Source organism: Vespa velutina, chromosome 16, assembly GCF_912470025.1.
Source record: "Vespa velutina chromosome 16, iVesVel2.1, whole genome shotgun sequence".
NCBI classification, from domain to species: domain Eukaryota; kingdom Metazoa; phylum Arthropoda; class Insecta; order Hymenoptera; family Vespidae; genus Vespa; species Vespa velutina.
The window spans coordinates 43257-65062 of record NC_062203.1 but is presented as its reverse complement, the minus strand read 5'-3'; the positions used below and the strand labels follow the sequence as shown (position 1 = coordinate 65062).

The 21806-nt window shown below is 28.7% G+C and overlaps 4 protein-coding genes, 1 long non-coding RNA gene and 1 other non-coding gene across 7 annotated transcripts; 2 read left to right on the top strand and 4 right to left on the bottom strand.

Annotated features, from left to right (window-relative positions):
* Positions 1 to 236: 236 nt before the first annotated feature.
* Positions 237 to 3509, bottom strand: LOC124954776. Its single transcript, XR_007102653.1, has 4 exons — positions 2831 to 3509; positions 2042 to 2227; positions 1180 to 1769; positions 237 to 675 (listed from the first exon to the last, which is right to left on the bottom strand). It is a non-coding gene; the product is annotated as an uncharacterized LOC124954776 (long non-coding RNA).
* On the top strand, positions 2338 to 2411 carry Trnan-guu. The gene has a single exon. It is a non-coding gene; the product is annotated as a tRNA-Asn (tRNA).
* A 78-nt stretch (positions 3510 to 3587) lies between the features above and the next one.
* LOC124954775 (5'-AMP-activated protein kinase subunit beta-2-like) lies at positions 3588 to 5324 on the bottom strand. Of its 2 annotated transcripts, none has more exons than XM_047508201.1 (5): positions 5028 to 5324; positions 4698 to 4937; positions 4316 to 4591; positions 4001 to 4231; positions 3588 to 3926 (listed from the first exon to the last, which is right to left on the bottom strand). In XM_047508201.1, exons 2-5 carry the CDS (start codon positions 4881 to 4883, stop codon positions 3780 to 3782), a joined length of 840 nt encoding a protein of 279 aa, XP_047364157.1. In that variant the 5' UTR covers positions 4884 to 4937; positions 5028 to 5324; the 3' UTR covers positions 3588 to 3779. The 2 variants fall into 2 exon arrangements, with proteins under 2 accessions (XP_047364157.1, XP_047364156.1); XM_047508200.1 differs by having other exon boundaries at positions 4698 to 4901; positions 5028 to 5323.
* Positions 5325 to 5974: 650 nt separating this feature from the next.
* On the bottom strand, positions 5975 to 8222 carry LOC124954774 (U4/U6 small nuclear ribonucleoprotein Prp31). Its single transcript, XM_047508199.1, has 7 exons — positions 8000 to 8222; positions 7745 to 7942; positions 7441 to 7645; positions 7178 to 7347; positions 6939 to 7096; positions 6330 to 6845; positions 5975 to 6253 (listed from the first exon to the last, which is right to left on the bottom strand). The coding sequence occupies exons 1-7, from the start codon at positions 8115 to 8117 to the stop codon at positions 6149 to 6151; spliced, it is 1470 nt and encodes a 489-aa protein (XP_047364155.1). The 5' UTR covers positions 8118 to 8222; the 3' UTR covers positions 5975 to 6148.
* Positions 8223 to 9176: 954 nt separating this feature from the next.
* LOC124954763 (centromere-associated protein E-like) lies at positions 9177 to 18643 on the bottom strand. Its single transcript, XM_047508158.1, has 13 exons — positions 18262 to 18643; positions 17886 to 18120; positions 17534 to 17765; positions 17015 to 17346; positions 16743 to 16860; positions 16269 to 16578; positions 15971 to 16187; positions 15756 to 15897; positions 14355 to 15680; positions 13658 to 14174; positions 10084 to 13436; positions 9814 to 9984; positions 9177 to 9681 (listed from the first exon to the last, which is right to left on the bottom strand). Exons 1-13 carry the CDS (start codon positions 18413 to 18415, stop codon positions 9499 to 9501), a joined length of 7290 nt encoding a protein of 2429 aa, XP_047364114.1. The 5' UTR covers positions 18416 to 18643; the 3' UTR covers positions 9177 to 9498.
* Positions 18644 to 20104: 1461 nt separating this feature from the next.
* LOC124954778 (60S ribosomal protein L23a) lies at positions 20105 to 21735 on the top strand. The gene is made up of 4 exons (XM_047508205.1): positions 20105 to 20260; positions 20682 to 20986; positions 21191 to 21318; positions 21400 to 21735. Exons 1-4 carry the CDS (start codon positions 20227 to 20229, stop codon positions 21659 to 21661), a joined length of 729 nt encoding a protein of 242 aa, XP_047364161.1. The 5' UTR covers positions 20105 to 20226; the 3' UTR covers positions 21662 to 21735.
* The last annotated feature ends 71 nt before the right edge of the window (positions 21736 to 21806 follow it).

Genomic DNA, 21806 nt, shown 5'->3' with positions numbered 1-21806 from the left:
ACTTCATAAAATAATTAACTCCTTAATACACGTTTCTCGTGTATTAAATAAAAAAAAATAAGAAAGTCCCTTTAATAGTTTTACTCTTCGTTCTGTCTAACAGATTAAAAGGGAAAAAAGGAAAAAGAAGAAAAAGAAAAAAGAAAGAAAGAGACAAAAAGGAAAAAGATCAAATGAAAAGAAAAGAAAAAAAATAAAATATAATAAAAAAAGAATAATAAGAATACAAATAAGAATTCGGATATATTCTATATAGTATCCGGTTATAGTATAACATACATATATGTATCTGGTATGATGCGATGTGAGGTTTTAAATGACGTGACGCGTTCTCGCTTACGAACGAGCTAACCCATTTTTAACGAGATATTTCCGCATAGTCGCGTTAGCACGGCCACGCACGCGAAGATATTTCGACGCCGCCCCTGTCGACCATGTCGGTGCTAAATGAACCATCAGGGCCACCATAAATCCTTGGATTATCAGATGTGCAGCCACGGAGTTGGCCGTCCCACGGATATAACGAGGGACCACCGCCCAGCGTAATGGAAGCACACTCGCTGTCGACTCTCGAAAGATACCTTCGAGATTGGACCAAGCCACAGAACATGGTCGTCGTCGTCGTCGTCGTCGTCGTCGTCGTCTTCGTCTCGACGATTCGAATCCAGACGCCACCTGACACACCGTTGTTCGTTCTCAGTAAATTCCCTTTCCTTTATCTCCCTCCCTCCCTCTCTCTCTCTCTCTTTCTCTCTCTCTCTCTCTCTCTCTCTCTCTCTTCCCCCCCTCTTTCTATCACCTTTCTTTTCTCCTTTTTTTTTCATTCAAACCTTAACGTTTCGTTTTATATCTGTTCAGAGATACGAAAAGAAATTTTCTAATTATTCGACTTAACAATATAAATTAATACACTTTGTGTGAAATATTTTAAAAGAGATGATAAATTAATAAAACTATTAATAAAACTATATAAATATATATACATTAATTGTATTCATCGAAACTCTACGCTTACGATAAGATAGAAACACGATCGGATATCGTCGAAGAAATGTTTGCTAATCCCAATATATGTTCAAAATAATTTTCACATTCGTTTATGAATAATAAGGGAAATATTCAATGGATCGATATGTTACATCTTCGTCGATATCTGTCGAGGATCTTGTTCAAACTGACCTGGATAAAGACGAGAAACATTGTTAATTACACGCTCTTGGTCGCTATCGATGTTGGCTACCATAGGGAGTAACTCGGCCTCAGGGTCCTCTGTGCTCGTTGTAAAGATGGCATCGTGCACACTAACGAGTAACAAGTGGCGTGACGTTTCAGTTAAGCTTTACTCTCCTCTTCTTCTTCTTCTTCTTCTTCTCCTTCTTCTCTTTCTTCTCTTTCCTTCCTTCTTTCCTTCAGTTTGCTCACGGCACTGCTAAAGAGATATCGGTATGCCACGACGAACTACCTATCGCCTCACCTCTGCTGGACTAATTAACGCTGAGATTCATTATCGACACCTTGGTTACTATTACATTGTGGTCTCTATCTTAATTTCAGGTTAAACATATTTAGTAACCCGCGAGATTGATTTTCTATCGTAATTCTTTTTTTTTATTTTCTTGCCAACAAATTGAAATTAATTAATAAAATTTGATCGCCATAATGTCTCATATTTTATTTTTTCAGTCTTGAGAACTATATCTTTATCATGTAAACCTATTTCTCTCTCTCTCTCTCTCTCTCTCTCTCTCTCTCTCTCACTCACTTCGTCTCTAAAAGCAAAGAAAATTATATTAGTAAAATATTCACGATGTGTTTCGTAATGAAAATAATCTTTCTTCGATGATAGGTTCACTATGTTAACTAGAAATTTGTTCGAGGCGCAAATAAGCAAATGGTTAATGGAAGATGCCATTTGTAAGCCGCAGATACACTTACTTTGCATATATATGCATTTGCACGCAGAATTAAGTTAGTTACGCTTAAATGCAAATTGATGTGTTAATCGATCTTTTTAAAGCCAGTGACCGTGTGTATAACGTACCTGTCTAATCCATTTCATTATCATCTTTGAATATCTAAAAGTATGATATTTCGTCAGTCGACCAATTCCCACGTATTTCGTACTAGGCTTGCGCAAATGTAGAAAAAGTTGCATACATTCAGGCGACCAGTTATATTATATGAATAACAAATAATAAAGATGTAATTGGATGTATGGCATGTTTTCCTAAAAAATAAAAATCACACCTATATTATCATTTATTATATAAAAAATTAACTGTTTGTTGAAACTAGATTTTTATCTTTTCCAGACTAAAAAGAAATCATTTCCCAAGAGCCTCCGTGGCGCAATCGGCTAGCGCGTTCGGCTGTTAACCGAAAGGTTGGTGGTTCGAGCCCACCCGGGGGCGAATTTTTTTTTTTTTCCTTTTATATTATATACAACTTGAAATTTATTGAAATTCATTCATGCTCTCACATTGTAAAAAAATATATATATATATATATATATATATATATATATATAATCAATCCCCTTTAATTTACTTAACAAAATATTATATATGATAAACGAATATGATTTATAGAAACAAATAAAATTTATCTAATGCATGTCACAGATCATGTCATGTGGAGAAACGATGACGTTTATTTTAATGTTTCATAGAATCCGAACGCATCACAATTGTAATACAAGACTCGATGTTTTGAATTTTTAATTTTCCATATTAAAATGCGAACAATAAGATCGAATTGCTTAGCAGTTAAAATTTACATTACCAATTTAGTTTATCGTCGGTAAAACATGTATTTATTATTACACGCTTACCGAAGTGCACTCTGTTACGTGATGTGAGTAAATATGATATTCTGTATTATCGACTGATGCACTGGAAACTGATTGCAGCGCTAACGAGTATATACGATGAAATTTAATTGTTTAGAATCATATAACTCTTTATCCTCTGATATTGAACGATGTTATCAATTAGTTTATTCATTTTTTATAATCTTAATACTCGATAAATTGTAATTCTTTACTATTAAGAAATCAGTCGTATTCGCCAAGTATTTATTTGGCCTTGAAATCAATTACTTTTTTCTCTGCTGCTTCTGGATTAACAATTTCTAAGCCCTGCGATAAATAATATAATATTATAAACAATTATGATAAATTAATGTTGGACATTATTAAATACAAAAATGTGTATATTATTCCGAATGGTTGAGAAATTTTAAAAATCGTTTTTCTTTGTTGTAATTCGGTTTTGCACATTACTACATTACTGCATTTACATTATATTATTTTGACGTCTACTTTTGGTATGCGAAAGGACTGCCCATCAGCTCGAAGTTTCTCATTCAGAACAACAGTTATAATCAAGAATAATATTTAAATTCTAATTTTTACATAATTTTGTAATAAGAAACAACAACTGTTATAATTCTTTAATTAATATTACAAGTGATTAAAGAGAATGTATTATTTTTCATTCAATAATAATAAAAGCTTGTCCCTCTCTCTTTTTTGCTTAATTACAAAGAAATATACGATAATATTATATTCTTTACAATTCTATAAAATATATATGATACTTAATAAGCTTTAATAAATAGTAATTATATTATTTTACAATTGAGCAAATCTCTTGTCATTAATAGTTCAGCTTGCCTACAGTTTCTGATGTCGGAATAATGAATGCAATTCGTTATACGTATAATCATATCGTTTCAAAATAATTAAATATCACTTTTAAATGCAGGAATAATGTTAATCATTAAATTGGTTTATATAGTAGAGTGGTCACATATTTTTTTCGATAGCGATGCGTGGCTGATAAAACCATAACACTATCTTTAATACTTAAAGCGTATAAGTGATTCAGCATCACATGATTTGGTTCTGGTAGAAGAGTTGGTTCACACTGAAAAAATACATTATTATCAATACATATTTTATTATAAACCAATACAAAATAATTCTTTCATAATTACTCACAGATAATGGCGTATCTTTATTAAGAATAACTTGTAATAAATGTGGTGGTAAGATTGGCGGTCCAACCACCTTATCCCATGGTTTATGAGGTAAAATTTCTTGTCCATATTCAGTTTGAACGCTATTAGAAACACCTTCGCTGTCTTTAGCAAGAGCTTGGAAAACTTCAAAGTCTGATTTTCTTACGGACACTAAATTATTCTTAGAACCTGTACCATTATCAACTATTTTCTAGATAGACAATTTAATCATTATTTTGATCATTGTTTTTAAGGTACTAATAAATTTAAATTAATTAATAGATCTATTTCTTACCAAACCAGGGTCATGCCTCCATTCTCCATCAACATAGAATTTATATTGATGTTCTCCTTCTGGTAGATCAATAATAGTAACAAAATCACCATGACTCTTTACCATAGGCAATGTTTTCCATCCTGTGAATGTTCCACTGATATATACTTGCTTTCCACCGCCTTCCCATTTGAAAACCGTAGGCAATACTTTGCTATCTGTAACTTTTGTTCCCTCAGACACTGTATTTGATCTTGGACGTGGCCCACTAAAATTGTCTCCATCCTGTTGACTTGTCTGCATAAAGAAGCACATATGTGTGTATATATATATATATATATATATGTGTGTGTGTGTGTGTGTGTGTGTATTGTCAAAAAAATTTCTTTTGATTGTTAAATACTTTTGTATAATAAGGTTCTCCTTCATCATGGGACGATTGGAAAACTAACTTCTGATTAGGCTTTTTGTCAAAGACAAATGCCTGGCCTTCTTTTCCCGGGGAAGGTGGTGCATGTTCTTTACTGTGACGATCTCTACTTGAAGTATGGCCATGACCGACTGCTTGATTACTACCAGCATTTCCCATTATTATGCATCAAAATCTCTAAATACAGTAATTTATTTTGAATACGTTATTTTGCTATATAAAAAAAAAAGATCATTTAAGAATTAAACTTTTCTTCCTTTTAAGTGAAATTAATTAATTAAATTAAATTATTAAGTTGCTTACTTAATAAACGAAGTAACGCCGATGGATTTCAATAATTTATTTTTCGTATGACTCTGTGATATACAACGTAAAATTACTGGAAAAGAATATAAGTGCGACTTATAATAGTATATAAGTGCGATTGCGTGCGATAAAACAGTGTTGTTAGTGCTAGTGAGTATATCTGACGTTTTTGATACAGAGAATAGGCGGGAAATATGAATTGAATTTATTCCTATTCTATCTAGTTTTGTATATAGCTTACTATTAAGTTAATATTAAATGACATTGTAAACATTTGATATCCTTAATATTTCATATTTTCTATGTATTGTGTCCATGATTTATATGTAAATATATATATATATATATATATATATATATATATATATAAAATATCTTGTCGATAATTAACGTTCCTGCTGTAAGATAAACATAATGAATATTCATGCATTTCATTTTTAAGTATTAATCAAAAACTTACAAATATTTGAATACCAACAAAATGATTAATATTTAACAATAATTATATGATATTAGCATAACAGAATATTGAGAGTATATACCGATCGGCAAAGTAGAAAACGGAATAAAATTACCAAGAATAATTTCTTTATCAATTGCGTAAATTAATAACAAGAGGAAATAAAAATTCCGAGAGATGTCATCACCGAAATGTAATCGATCGAACATACCTGAAGATTGCTGAGCTTTCCCGAAGATGGTCGAACCGAGCCAATCCGATTAGAAATTTATATTCATTTTCTTGATCTCTTTTATTAGATTATCGTTACTGTTACGAGGATCATCCTATATATTTATTAGGTTATAACATTAATAAGTTCATTTGCCAGTATAAAAAAAGCACATATTCAATTTTAAGAATAAAAATGGAATATAATTAGACTTATTAATATTATAGCGTAGTATATATACATGTACGTGATTATGATGTTTGATTAATTTAGTTATTCTTTCTTTTTTTTTTTCTTTTTTTTTTTTTTTTTTTTTTTTTTTCCTTATCTATTCTAACGAACTTATCATTATGCGATAAATTATAAAATTTTGTACATGATATTTTTAACATTTAAATATTAAGTAATGATATTCCTAAATTTAACAGCATATAAAAGACATTTACATTATGATTTTTTCACTTTTAAGAAACCAGCCGTATTTGAAAAATATTTGGCATTAGCTTCATTTACTTTTTTCTCTGCGGCTTGCGGATTAACTATTTCCAAGCCCTACAATAAATAATATAATATAATATATGATAATTATAAAGAATTAATATTAGAGGTAATATTTAGAAAATTTTACCTGCAACGGTGTAAATGCTACGCTTGAAGCCGTTCCAGAGACTTGTTTTTTAACAGTAGTACTTCCACCCCATTGTTGTTGTTTTTGTAAATTCTTCTGTAAAGTCTTTGAAATTCGTACTTTGGTTTTTTCATCGATTTGCGGTAATCTAATGCGTCCTGTTCCTGCCTTTCCAATTGTACCTCTCGAATATCCAAGATCTTCTTGGTAAGCGTCGTTCTCTATATCCGCAAAATTCATTCTATTTGCGTGTTTTCTGAATTCTGTTATCGCATAGCGTTCCTTCATTTTCCGAACACGCTTGCCACCACGCTTCTTTCTACTTGGATCAATTGGTTTTGGTAAAGGTTTTACAAATTTGACAGGAGGTGGTTCTTGTAATTTATCTAATTTCTTTTCAATTTCATCGCGGAATAATTGCCCAATATGGCCATCTGTACTTTCGTGAAAAGCATCCACACGAGCAGCCAATGTACCTTTTGCTGCAACAAGCCTGGCTGCTTTCCTACGTAAATCCTGAAATAGTTTTATCGTTTATATGTGTATATATATATATATATATATATACACATATATATATAGACTTATAATAATATTCTATAGACTCACAGGTGGTGCTTCTTGAACAATTTCAGAATAATATATAAATCCTGTATGAGGTAGACTTGCCATTTGTGAAAAGCCAGATAGTGTTGTTCTCTGAGATCCTAAAACTAATACATTGCAAGCCGGCATTTTGGACAACTTCGTCAAACCTCCAGCAACACCTAATAAGCCATGTAGATATGTTAAATTTTCAAAAGTTAATGTATCATTTAAAATTTTGAGATACACTTGTATAAATATACCCATAATTTTGGCAGCAGTAGATGCTCCAACTATTACAGAAAGATTTGGTGCTATAAAAGCCATTCTACTTTCTACATATTCCAATATTTTAGATTTACAATTATTTAACTCTACTGCCATATCACAGGCTTCGCATATAGCTTCCCTTTCTTCTTCGCTTAATAATTGCCTGTAATAAAATATAATAACAGAAATGTGTTTAGATGTATAAAAATTCAAACATAATGAACAATTGTTTACCTAAGATAGATAAATTATTTACCCTTGTGTCGTAGAAGCTGTGACAGATACAACCATAATAGTAGCTTGTGTAAGAAATTGTTGTAGAGTTTCATTATTTTTTGCTTTATCTAAATCATTTCCAAGTTCTTGTACAGTCATAACATATTCTAATGGTCCTACTACCAAAGACTCCAGTTCTGGAAATCTTTTCGAGTATTTATCTCTTGTAAATCGATGTATCGTAGCTATATAAAACATAAAAATAAAAGTATGAATGAAAAAATATGTGAAAAAAATTGATTAGAGATAAGATCATACGCCATTCATTTAAAGAAATTAATTACCTATTTCATTATCTATATCGACTGCCATATTATTTGCTTCAACAATCAATTGATATTCTGGATCAGATTCAACAGGGCCTATGATATCTGCCGACTTTCTAGGTACTTTACTGTATTTTTCTATTTCAAACATTATCTTCTTCAATTCCTCAGAATCACGAAGTTTTGCTAATTCTCTTACCGAAGCAACTTTTACTTCTATAATAAAAACAAATTAATTAAAAGTTATAGACATAATATAAAATAAAAACTAACCTTCTTCAATAGATTTAGAAATATTTGGTGGAATAAAATCTGGCTCTGGTTCTTCTACCATTCGAATGGAATCATCATTTTCTTCTAAATCTGCTAATAACTCATCGGCAAGAGACATTTTTATTATTTAATTCTTTATCTTTAAATTATTTACCTCGATACAAATGCACTGCCAGCACTAATAAACTAATACTAGATGTCGCCAAAGTCGAAAGTAATATGGAGACATCCTCCAATCAGAATTAAGCATCGTATAATGATATAACATTATATGATGTTAAAATGTATAAAAATTATTTAATTAACTCTCGTCTTATAATTTTATTAATTATCGATTTGTCTAAGTTTAATAAGCCTGATCCAAAATATCAATTGTTCGTTGAAGTCAACAATATGCCAGCCGATATAGATAATAAAATAAATAACTTGTATGCCATAAACGAATGGCATTTGCAAATTAATCGTATTAATCAGTTATCCGATATTATTCATTCTACTATTTTTATATTTTATTTACATACAGCTACGATACATAGGTTCACAAGAGGCAAATACTCGAAAAGATTTTCGTAACTCGAGTCACTGATTCATGTAACAACCATTCATATCGTGATCTCGGTAAATTGATTTTTTAGAATGAAGGGATCTTTCGATCGATTAAATAATACAACACATTGCTCCGAGTTTCATCCGATATAATCGATCGTCGTTTTTTCGTATTTACACTTTTACAAAAGTTTTTCTCTACGCTGTACACTGTGTTATCGGCGAACGATCAAAGCCACGTTTAAATTATATTCCTAGTACGCATGCGCGATTTTTCGAGATTTATTAAAGCGATTCTCGATCTCATTTTCGATATCTTTCAATTTTCGATCACCGCTAAATATATGCTTTCTATACTTTTATGATTAGATCGTATTGCATAGGGTGTCATAAAAATTATATATATATATATATATATATATATATATATATATATATATATATATATATATATATATATTAAATTATGTACATTTATATATACACGCACACACACACACATATATATATATATATATATACATATATACATATATATATGCATGCACTAGGGTTGAATTAATCCTTTTCCTCTGCTTCTCTTAGCTTCGTCAAAAATATAGAGTAAATATATAAAATATAAGAGAGAATATGCTATACATAAAATAAATTTAAATTATTATTATTACAAAAATATTTAAAGATACAAACCCTTAAAAATAATCCACAATCTAGTAATAATACTATTGGAATCTGTAATTATTGAAATCATTACCTTATGTACTTATAATATGTAATCAATATATAAAAATAGTCATTTTCAATAATACTTTCATATGTACATAATGCTTTGCAATAGTAATAACGTTAATTATTCATATAGTATTTAAAATATAATGTTTCCTCAAGATGCAGATACAATTTTACATCGTAAGAAGATGACACTTTAGAAAATTTTTGTTCGTTAAATTCAATTAAAATCTCGGTGTGTTACAGGATATATCGTTTGGAGCAATGTTTGTTTCTTTTGATAAACTTTCAGCATTTTCAAATTCCATTATTTTCTTTTCAAGCTCTTTTATTCGTCGACACCGAGAGCGACACAATTGTTTCATGAAAGATTTTTCCTTTTCTAATTTCTGTATTTGTATGTGTTCCTGTTTGAAGGATAATTAAACATATTTATTTATTTATTTCACTTAATGTTATAAAAGGTATTACAAAAAAAAAAGAAAAATAAGTACAGAATAGATAGAGATTCATTGTTATCATGAAAAATTAATACTTACATCAACGATTCCACTACTAGTTCCACAAAACTGTATCTTATTAGTTGGTATAGTTTGAACATATTGATTTTTTGTATTGATATATCGATTTTTACACATGTAACATTCTTTCATATTGATGTCACTCATAACATGTCTAAGTTTCTTTATTTCGCCTTCAAGATGAATATTCTGGAGGGGGGAGAAAAAGAAAAAGGAAATTGTATAAAAATTTTTAATCCATTTTATAGATTTGCCACATTTATCACTTATAAGAAGATATTCATATACCTTATTTTTAAAAGCCAAGACATTTTCTTCCAAGTCTTTACATTTTTTCTGATATGGAAAACTTTCTCTTTGTATTTGTAATTGTAACGATGCGATCCTTCCATTTTTGGATACCAATTCGTGTTCCAGCTCTTGTATTTGTTTCTTTAAATTCGGAAGTTTATCATTATTGATCTCTTCATTTATATTACTTTCAACATTACATTTTAATTGGCCTTTTTCTTGAACCATTCCATGTGTAATACATTCTTCTCCATTAACTTCACCATTGAAATTAGATATCTTTGATGTGTCAGTTATTTTAGTTTGCAATTTTATATGTGACTTTTTTACATCATCGAACTTCGTAAGTTCGTCTTGTAACCTTTTGTTTTCTTCCTTTAAAATACTTATTTCAACCTTCAACTTATCACCAGAATTATCATCATCAAAATATGAATATATCTTTTCTGTCAATTTCTCGTTCTCTCGTATCAATTCTTCTGCCTCCTCGTCTAATTCTTGATTCTTTCTTCTCAATTCTTCAAACTGATTTACATAATATTTCAAGTCTTTTTCCTTTTGACATAATAATATTTTATTTTCCTCCAATTCAAGTGTAATTTTACTTTTTTCATTTAAAAGGATATCATACTGTTCCTGTAATGTTGTATGTACATTAGAAACGTTTTGTTTCATTTTATTTGATAATAATTCTTTCATTTTTGTATTCTCTTCGAGTAAAGATTCATGTCGTTCATTTGCACTTAACAATTCCTCTAATAAATGATTTTTCTTATCCTTTAATTCTGTTATACAATTATAAGCACCATCCAAATTACTCTGTAATACTTTATTCTGTTCCAATAAATCTTGCATGCTAGTTTCCAGTTTGATTTTACTGTTACTGTTTCTAAGCTTTTGTTCCAATTTCACATTTTTCTCCTCTAACTGACTATAATGTTCTTTTAATGTATCTAATTCTGTAAGTAAAATAATATTTTCGTTATTTACATTTGCCAATTGTTTATTCAATTCTGCATATTTAACGTTTTCTAAATTTAACGTCTCCTTCATATTTGTCAGATGCATTTCATTGTCTACTTTCAAACTTTCCAATTCTGACGTATGCTTATGTATGATTAATATTTTTTCATTAAGCTGTTCTTGTAAAAGCTCATACTCTGGTGTAATGCTTTCCAGTTTTGTTTTATATTCAGATAATACGTCAGTTTTGTTTTCTAAAAGAGCACTAACTTCTGCAATGCGTGCATTTTTATTTTCAATTTCGTGTTTCAATCCATTACAAATCGTTTTGAGATGTTCTATTTCAATTTTCATTATTTCTACATTTTTATTGTTCTCTACCAATTCATCCATTTTCTTATTAAGCATAACATTTAGATTTTTTTCATTTATTTCAAATTCTTCTAATCTTTTTATTAATCCTACATTTTCTATTTTATTTGATTCTACCAATTTAACCAGATCTCTTATCTCGGCATTAAGTTTAGCAATAGATGCACTTCTATTTTCCATCTCACGATTTAATTCATTATTGGCATTTGTAAAGTATACAATATCAGATTTTATTTTCTCTAAACTTTCATTACATTTAGCTAATTCATCTGTTCTTACAGCGAGCATATTTTTTAAGTCTCTTTCATTCGTTTCAAGATTTTCTAATTGTTCCATGAGCTCTATATTTTTTATTTTATATGTTTCTAAAGTAATACATAAACCGTCTAGTTTTCCTTCATATTCTTCTCTAGTCCGTTTCATTTCTATTTCCAATTCAATCTCTTTATTTTTCATACCTTCTTCCATTAACACTTCTTCTTCTTCTTCTTTCTTATTTATAATATTTTCATCTTGTTGGGACTTTATTTCAGAATCTTTATTAAAATATTTCTCTGCATTATCATAATCCATTTCGAAAGACTGAACTTTTTCCCTAAGTATTTCTCTTTCATCATTACTTTCTCTTAATAACTGTTCCAGATATGAAATTTTATCTAGTAATTCACGATGTTCTTCTTCTCGTTTTCTTATATCAGTTTTTAATTTTTCCATTTCTATTTTTAGTTCTTCTGCACATAATCTAACATATCTCTCCGCATTTATACTTAGTTGTCTTTCGCTTTCAAGTTTTTCTCTTTCAGAAAAGAATTGTTCTTGTATAATATCTATTATTTCCTTTTCCTTTAAAGTAATCCTTTCTAAGAACATAAAGAAAAGACTGTTTATAGATTTATCGAGAAAGTCGTTGGTTTCATCATCTTCTGTCGGTTTAAGAGATTTCATTTCATTAATGATACAGGTCCTTGCAGAATTTAAATCATCTTTAAGTTTTTGATTCTCATCATTTAATATAGATCCACTTTTATGCTCATTTTCATAGATAGTTCTTGTCATGTCAATGCCTTCTTCTTCTTTTCCTATGTTTCCCAAGTAGAATATTTTTTCTTTTAAATCGTCATTTTCCTTCCTACACTCATTGATCATTTGTTGCAGATCATTTATAGTAACTTCCTTTTGTTCTATATTTGCTTTTATATTTCCCATTTCCTGTTTCAAATTATATTTTTCATTTTCCATTTGTTCTTGTACCATTTTGTAATTCTCAATTTCAGCATTTAAATTCATAACTTCATTCTCAAATCTCTTTATATCCTTGTCAGTAGTTTCCAACAATTGATTATTATGCGATACGATTTTGGATAATTCATCGTTGGCAGATTTTAACGTTTTGATTTCATTTAAAGCCTTCTTAAGATCGCAAATAACATTATCTTTCAGATCTTCTAAGTCGGCTTTCACATGATCAATACCTTCCTTTAATTTATTAACTTTAGATCTGTTCTTTTTTGTATCCTTTTTTAATGGAGATACGACATTTGTTTCATTCATATTAGCACTGTGAAGCCTTTCAATTTCGTTACATTTCTCTTTATATAAAAATGATAATTTAACATGATCATCCTGTAATATTTGTATTTCTTTATTTAAAAGAGAAACCTCTTCCTCTACAGAAGTTACATTTATCCCATCTAACGAAGAACCATCTAAAGACATTTCGGAGATGTGTAAAAATGATTCTTCATTAGCTTTGTTTTTGAGTACCTCTATGTCTGCGCACTTGCGATTGAATTTCTCTTGCAAATTCTCTAATTTATCGGTTAACAGTTTTGTCTTTAATTTTACATCTTTATTATTTTCATTTAATTCTTTCATTTGAACGCACTTAGTGCAAGAAATTATTTTCAGATCTGCCAACTTTTTGTTTAATTGTAAAAGATAATCTATTGTCCCTTTCGAATTTATACATTTTTGAAATAAAATATTCGACTTGTCATCTTCCGTTCCTTCATCACCTGCAGCATTAAATGTACCATTAAATAAAAATTAAAGCGGCGCAATCTTTATAATATTTGTGCATTATTATTATTATTATTATTATTATTATTATCATCATCATCATCATCATCATCATCATCATCATTATTATCATTATTATTATTATTATTATTATTATTATTATTATTATTATTATTATTATTATTATTATTATAATATATCTGATCCTGAATATTACCTTCTGAAATATCCAAAGATTTTTTAAGGAGCTTTGCATTTTCCTCCGTTAATAACGTTACTTTCTCTTTTAATGTAATAAGTTCAGATTTTAACACGCTACCATCCAATAGTAATTCTTCTATGTTATTTTCATCCCTTTCGGTGTTATTTTTTGAAGATGTTTTTAATTCAGTTTCTGGTAATGAACAATCTAAAAATAAAGCATTATCATCTTCCGTACTTCTTCCTTTATCTTTCATGGACTCATTGATATTTGTGAGTAAATCAATTTCTTCAATATTCTTGAAGTCTAGATTTATACGTTTCTCCATGTTCGCACATGACGATTCAATATTCGACGATATCGATCTATTTATTCCATCCTGATGACTAACACAAAATTGGCCCCCCTCCATGTCTATTTTCTCTGATTTTAAACATTTAATTTGTTTATCAAGAATTTGGATTTCATTTAACAATACCGTTTTTTCATTTTTCATCTCAGAGATTTCCTCATGTAATTCATTTGTTGTTTTCTAAAGAAACGTAGAAAATCGTTAATTGTACAATTTAATAAGCACATTAAACATAGTAATACAAGAAAGAAGTATAAAATTTTTTAATAATTTTTACATTTCCTTTAGACTATAATTAAAAAATAAATTTATTATTCTCTATCAATAAGAGAAAAATAAATTTATATCAAAATGTCTTACCAAACAATCAGCTTTACTTTCCCTTTCTGCAGTCAATTTAGCAGATAATTCTTCATTTTCTGCAGTCAACAAAAATATAGTTCTTTGTAACTTTTTCATATCTAACTTAAGCCCTACCACATCACCTTTGATATCATGTAATTCTTGAGTTTTTAAATCGAGATCCGCTGAAAGTTCCTCATTATCAATATTGTCATTAAAACTTTCGGTCAAAACGTACAACTGCTTTTGCAATTGTTCCTTCATTCTTTTATTTTTTCCTGTAATAGATTTAATAAATACGTCCAAATCTGATAGGAGACTTTTCAAATTAATACTTCCATCAATGAAATTTGTTATATGATCGTAATCTGTTTCTATTTTTTTTTTATTTAATTCACTTAAAACATATTGCAATTCTTGATTCTTTGACGTAAATATTTCATTCAATTGATGCAATTTCAATATTTCACATTGTTCAATATTATTCAAATGCTTATGTAATTTAGTCAGAACATCTTCAAAATCAAAATTATCAATTTTTTCATTAACAGAAAGGTCCTTGTATTCATTCATCTCGGCTATTATATTTTCTCTTTCTTCTAAGATTGATTTTTTTCGTTGTGCATGGACAGACAATTCTGCATCCTCTGCTTTTACGGAATTGCAATCAATTAAATTTTCTTTAATCACGAAAGGTAGTACTTCACATGTTTTATTATTTGTATACTTTAATTCTTCTAACGATCTTCGAGGTTTTATAGGTGAGAATTCTATTAACTGCTTTCCCTGTTCTAATATATTTTCTATCTCTTTTGATTTTACTGTACTCACATCAAATTCAAAGTTTTCTTTCATGTCGATTAGCAAGGAATTCCTTCTTTCTTGTATAGGCTCTGTAGTGTCAGTTATTAAACTTACCGCATTCATTAATTTTTCTTTCAATTCTATATTCTCAGATTTGAGATGTAACATCTGATTGCCTAATTCAGAGATTTTTTCTAAATTTTCCATTTCATGCTCTTTTATACTTTTCATAATTTTATTTTGCAATTTCGATAATATATATTTTACTTCAATTTCCTTAAAGGGCAAATCTAAAATTGTTTCATTAACAGTTTCTGACGTATCATTTAACAACACATCCATTTCTGCATTTATATCGCCAGTATTATTGGCATATTTTAATACTTTCAATATTACATTTTTCAATAAACTATTTTCTGATGTAACACTCATTATTGTTTGTTGTTGCAGGCCTAATTCCTGTTCCGTCTTCACTTCTTTTCCTTTCAATTTTTCTTGCGACTTATCTACTCCCATTATATTATATTGCTGTTTTTCATCCTAAAACGCATAGATAAATGCATCTACTTACTATAAGAACAAGGAAATAAATTTTTTGGAGACAATTATACTTACGGTAATGTAACATTGATGATTCTCAATGTACATTTGCTTTTCCAATGTAGTAAATTCACGAAGCTCATCGAATTCCTGTTTTAAATATTTAATTCTTTCTCGTAAAACTTTTTCCGGCGTATTAGACGAATATTGATTATCACTAAAATAATAGAATATTATTAATTCTTTATTGGTATAATATTTCAATTATTAATTATAATTTTTGTTATTACTTTGTCTGACATGGTGTACCTTTCTTCTCGGGTGTACTCTCATAAATATCATAATTAGATTTATAAATAAGTACATCATCCACGAATGTAACACGATTTTGATGTCTATTTTTTGTAATATACATATCTCTATCACTGTCTATAGAATCTTCATTTTCTCTATCTTTTTCGTCATTAATTAATTCTAATTCGAAATCTGTGAAAGCTGTTTGAAATGCTGCAATTTACATAAATAAAATTAATATTAATAAAAGTATAATAGAAATACACAAATATGTAAAATTAGAAAATTATTTACATTGATCCATTAAATCAACAGATTGAATAATACTTTTTCTACAAGACTTTTCTGGTGACATTTCTTTTATTGTGGGCAGACCATAGCTTGGTTGAAAAATTGATAAATTTTGTTTGAATGTAACAGCTCCTGCCCAAGTTCGTCTTCTTTTGGATCTATATCCAAATGAGTCTTCAATATTTGTATTATTTCCAGAAACAATCTTGGTCTTTAACAATTCTATTCTTTCTTCCAAAAGTTGATTAACGCGATCTTTTTCATGCAATCTGTTTTCCATTTCTTCAGCTGTTCGATTTTCCTGCTTCATTTTCTATCAACAAAAGAAGGTATATGTATATATACATGCAAATTTACTTCATATAATACTTTTATACTTGGAGCAATTTTTATTACTCCTACTATATTGACTGTATTACTATTAGTATTAATCTCTATTGTTCTAAAGCATTTTTAATCTTTTCAGTTGATACATACGTCTAGTTCCGTGTTGAGTTTAGCTATTTGTTTTGCGTAACGCTTCAAAAGAGCGGCATCAGACATAACTTCATTGATCTGTGGTTTATTTTTTACACTCTTAGCTCGTGATGCAAATCTATACATAACAAACAAAATTATTGATAATAATTGAGATTCAATTTGTTTGATTTCAATTGTTTTATTTTTTTTTTTTTTTCTTTCTTTTGGTAGTTTGAAATTATTCCTTATGATAAACAATAGAAAATGTTTTAAATGTATAATATACTAACGACAATGTACACTGAGATTCTTCTAATGCGGCTGGTGTTACAGTGCATATTATTGCTGTCATAGCATTTCCACCTAAAGAAGCTTGTAACAACCTCGTTAATTTGCTATCTCGGAAGTTTACATATTTTTGTATATCTTGTGATTCACTTAATTGCTTTATTACTAATCCCAATGTAGAAAGAGACATATTGATATGTCGTCCCTCTTTAAAACGTTCTCCAGTAGCACCCGTTTGACCTGCTCTTTCAGAACCAGCAAGATCAACTAAGTTTAATTGAGAAACTTGAATTGCCCCATCTGAACCAGCGTCAGTTTCACGACTTTCTATAGTCTACAACGAATACACACACACATATATATATATATATATATATATATATATATATAAAATAATGATTTAATACTTTAATGATTCTTTTTAAATGATAAAAGAATCCAATATTTGTGTACAAGGTACATAAGTTTCAAAAAGAATGTAAATAGATTGATAAAAGTTATGAACGTTTTTATATTCTTACAATGCGAAATATAGTATGGCTTCTGCTACTACGTTCATTCATATCAGTTTCTTCTATTCTCCTACTCTTGTTACCTTTTTTCATTATAGATAAAACATGTTCAGGACTATTTGTCACTTCTTCTTTACATTTCAAAACTATTTGGCCATTATCCTCATGCATTCTTAAGTCTGTTCCGCTTTTATTTAAGAGATCATTAACTTTTTCATTATATATTTCAAGATATGACACTCTATAAACAAAAAATATATACTTTTAAACATGCCTTGCTATCTTCAGATTTTTTCTTATCTTCATTATTTTATTAACTTTATAAATAATATATTTTATATTCAACAGAAACAACATAAACCTTAATAAAAATTCTCTTCTCAATGTATTAGCAATAGCATCAAACATGTGTTCAATAGCTAGTGTTATTATTCCAGCTTCATTTAAATCTCCCATCATAGTAAATGTCTTTCCAGAACTTGTTTGGCCATAAGCAAATACTGTTCCATTAAAACCATTTACTGCAGCATCGACAATAGGTTTTACCACAGTATCGAACACATCTTTATTTTTAGTTACCTCATCAAAAATGTGATCTAAAAGTGTAATATTACAATTGACATAAAAACAATCGTAAAACATATTGGTTATGTATTATTAAATTAGAAATGAATGTCAACAATCAATAAAGAAAAAAAAATTTATATATATATATATGTATATAGACGTGTTTATACCAAAATGAAATCCACCATCCCCGCGTTTTTTCATCTCTGCATCTGTAGACACTATGTAATTTCCATGTACTATCCACTGTTTCGGCAGATTTTCATCTTTCTCTCTTTTTATTAAAGGCCTAACCTTGATAGCAACTTTTATGCTATCTGACATTTTATCAATTTTTCTTTATATATTTCTTTAAACTTTGAATAATTTTTCACGTTCGTTTTTTTATTCTTTTGTATTTGTTTTTCGTTAATAATTCATATTTTACACTACATTTAAAATAAACTGATGAACACCTTCAGATTGACTCATCATTTATCCACGCTCTAAGAAACGGTTTGAAATTTATTCAAATTCAAATAGTTGTGGTTTGCGACCTCAAACGGTATATACGAGAACGTTTATAGCATAAATTTACACTGGGGATGGGGATTATGTCGATAAGACTATTTTTGCGAGCTTAAAACCAACATAATATTTTAATTCTTTTTATTCGTTATGTTTTATATTATAACTTTGCAAATTATATCACGTATAATAGCAAAATATTTCAGTCTAAATTTGACAAATACTATCTATTTTTATACATATTCTGTCGAATACACATGTACCAATCATCGAGTCTATCTACTTTTCCGCTAGATGTTGCACAAAATCGACAAAAAAAAAAAAAAAAAAAAAAAAAAAAAAAAAAAAAAAAAAAAATAAATGTCTAGCGGTAAAATTTAAAAGTGATATTAAAGCATTTTTACTTTAACAGAATGTAAATCGAAATATCCGAAGTAGTCCCACATTGGGACGTAAATAGATACAATTATCGATTGAAGAAATGCAAAATAAAGAAGAATACTATCTATAGTACCTATTCGTCATAAAAAATAGTTCAATGCTTTAAAAGTTTACGCTACTTTAGTACGATAAACGATAAAATATTTCCCTTTAGATAAGGAAACTTCAGTTTAACACGTTAACTGTCACATCACAGTTTTTATGTTTCCAATGTAAAACATTAAAAATTATTTATAATAGATAAAGTTATTATACTTAAATTGCATATAATAATAAAACTATACATATATGTAAAATTCAACAAATTCAATAATTTTCCTCTATATGATATAACTCGAAAAATTTAATAATGTACAAGATTATGTTGTAATATGGTCAGGCAAGAATTGCATTACAGCGTATCAAAATATGATACGAAGATACACCAATGGACTGATATTTTTTGTTTCTTTATTTCATTCAATGATTTTTTATCATCACTTTAAAGGATTCTTTCAGAAGAAAATGACGTTCGCAATGATGCAAACACGTTTCCTATTAGTCAGCTTAAGGATGTCGCTATAATCGCATATATGCTGCACACTGCAAAAGTCAATCTCACTTTTGTTTGAAACTTGTTTCAATATCGAACAATCTAATTTCTTATTTTTGTAAAATGTTATATCATAATTAAAGTTATTAACTGTTAGAGTACTTTTTATGTTACGATGTCATTTACTCATTTATGGTTTTCAATATTTTTCAACAACGAGATTATTTTAATCATTCTAAAAAATGTAGTAATGTTGGTCGATTGATCAAACTTATTTTTCAATCCGTAGTATTTTTTAGCTTAATATGTAATAATCTTGTCTGAATATTTTTAACTAAATAATAAATGTATATATATATATATATATATATATATATATATAGAGAGAGAGAGAGAGAGAGAGAGAGAGAGAGGAAAAATTAAATGTCGAATATAATAAGTTGCTCAGAGAATATAATATGATTATATTACTACTGGATACACCATTAATAAGAAATTCTTTTATTTCATGTGTTATTTCCTATTATAAGTTTTAAAAACGATACAAGCAAAAGATACCTAAAATTCAAGATTTATACTGAGCTAAGCGACTAACGTAGTTTTAATATTTCCGAAGCGTTTGTTTCCGGTTAGAAGTGCCGTCCTTTTTATCAAAATGGCTCCCAAACCGAAACCCACGGAGAAAACAGGTAAATTTAAAGATTAATTATGTACTGTAATTTTTTTTATAAAATACATTCAATAATGGTAAATAAAATTTTAATTAATATAAGAAAATAAAAACGGCTATATCGTCGAGTGAAAGAATTTTTAGTACAGTGTAAACATTCGTTATTGTAGGCAACATAACCATGTGGTTTGTCGAACACATGTTTTTTAATGTGGTTATATATATTAAATCTTTTTTATTTCATAAAATTTTAGTTTTCTCATTGAACATAATAAATCAGTTTTTAAAAGCAAGTTTTGAAAGCATTTTATTTTACATGATGTATTAGAAAGATTATTAATCTAACCTGTAAATGAGACAGCAGTAAACGAAATGTTCGTGCCTAACAAAAATATTTACTTTTTCTTATTATTGTATTTATCCTGCTTATTTTCTTTTAGCAAGTAAGAATGCGGAAAAAAAGCCAGAAAAGAAATCTGAGAAGAAGCCAGCAACTGTTGCTAGTACTTCAAAAGTAACAAAGCCAGCATCAAAACCAGCACCTACTACTGCAAAAAAAGCAGCTAGTACAAAAACAGCAAGTTCTACAAAACCAGCAGTGAAACCAGCAGCTAAGCCTGCACCAAAAGTGGCATCTAAGCCATTAATTTCAAAACCTAAGAAAAATGTGCAAGCATCGAAAAAAACACCCAAGGGAGGCAAGCCAGCAATAGCTATTCAAAAAGCATTAAAAGCTCAGAAAAAGGTATTTACATAATCTGAGTTTTTCATTTTCCTGGTTGTATCATATGGCATTGACATGATGAATTAAATAGAAGGGAATCTCATTGAATTATTGTGATAAAAATAATAAACATAAACTGAATATTTAAAGATATATATATATATATATAATAGGTAAATTATTATTTCATAAATGGATTAAAAGTATATTTATCTTTTTCCATAGATCTTGAAAGGTGTACATGGATCTAGAGTAAGAAAGATTAGGACTTCTGTACATTTCCATCGTCCAAAAACATTCAGACCTCCAAGAAATCCGAAATATGCACGAAAATCAGTGCCGAATAGAAGTCGGTGAGTACTTAAAAATTTTTCCTATCTGTATATATAATAACGTGTAATAACATAGTGATATATTTACTCTCTCTTTTTTAGTATGGATGCTTTCAATATCATCAAATTCCCTTTGACTACCGAAGCAGCCATGAAAAAGATTGAAGATAATAATACATTAGTTTTTATTGTCCATACACGAGCGAATAAATACCACATTAAAGCTTCTATTAAAAAGCTTTATGATGTTGATGTGGCCAAAGTAAATACACTTATAAGGCCAGATGGAAAGAAGAAGGCGTACGTGCGATTAACTCGTGATTATGACGCTCTTGATGTTGCTAACAAGATTGGCATTATATAAATACGTGTATCGAATTATTAAAATATATTAAAAATTGTCTGTATTGATAATAAAATCAGTACAGTTCATGACAATGTTCCAAGTTTTTTTTTCTACTTCTGATAATTTATAAAAAATCATTCACAAGTATTTTGTAAAATATATC

Bases quoted from the DNA above. Each gene is read 5' to 3' on its own strand.
- LOC124954774 (XM_047508199.1), bottom strand. From the start codon at position 8,117: ATGTCTCTTGCCGATGAGTTATTAGCAGATTTAGAAGAAAATGATGAT. The intron at 7,348-7,440 runs GTAAATAATTTA...ATTTTATTACAG, and splicing joins ACAGCTTCTACGACACAAGG to GCAATTATTAAGCGAAGAAG. The intron at 7,097-7,177 runs GTATATTTATAC...ATGGCTTATTAG, and splicing joins TACTGCTGCCAAAATTATGG to GTGTTGCTGGAGGTTTGACG.
- LOC124954778 (XM_047508205.1), top strand. From the start codon at position 20,227: ATGGCTCCCAAACCGAAACCCACGGAGAAAACAG. The intron at 20,987-21,190 runs GTATTTACATAA...CTTTTTCCATAG, and splicing joins CATTAAAAGCTCAGAAAAAG to ATCTTGAAAGGTGTACATGG. The intron at 21,319-21,399 runs GTGAGTACTTAA...TCTCTTTTTTAG, and splicing joins TCAGTGCCGAATAGAAGTCG to TATGGATGCTTTCAATATCA.
- LOC124954775 (XM_047508201.1), bottom strand. From the start codon at position 4,883: ATGGGAAATGCTGGTAGTAATCAAGCAGTCGGTCATGGCCATACTTCA. The intron at 4,592-4,697 runs GTATTTAACAAT...TTCTTTATGCAG, and splicing joins GAGAACCTTATTATACAAAA to ACAAGTCAACAGGATGGAGA. The intron at 4,232-4,315 runs GTAAGAAATAGA...TTGTCTATCTAG, and splicing joins GGAGGCATGACCCTGGTTTG to AAAATAGTTGATAATGGTAC.
- LOC124954763 (XM_047508158.1), bottom strand. From the start codon at position 18,415: ATGTCAGATAGCATAAAAGTTGCTATCAAGGTTAGGCCTTTAATAAAA. The intron at 17,347-17,533 runs GTAAGAATATAA...TATTCGTTGTAG, and splicing joins GCCATACTATATTTCGCATT to ACTATAGAAAGTCGTGAAAC. The intron at 16,188-16,268 runs GTAAATAATTTT...TGTAAATTGCAG, and splicing joins TGTTGATTTAATGGATCAAT to CATTTCAAACAGCTTTCACA.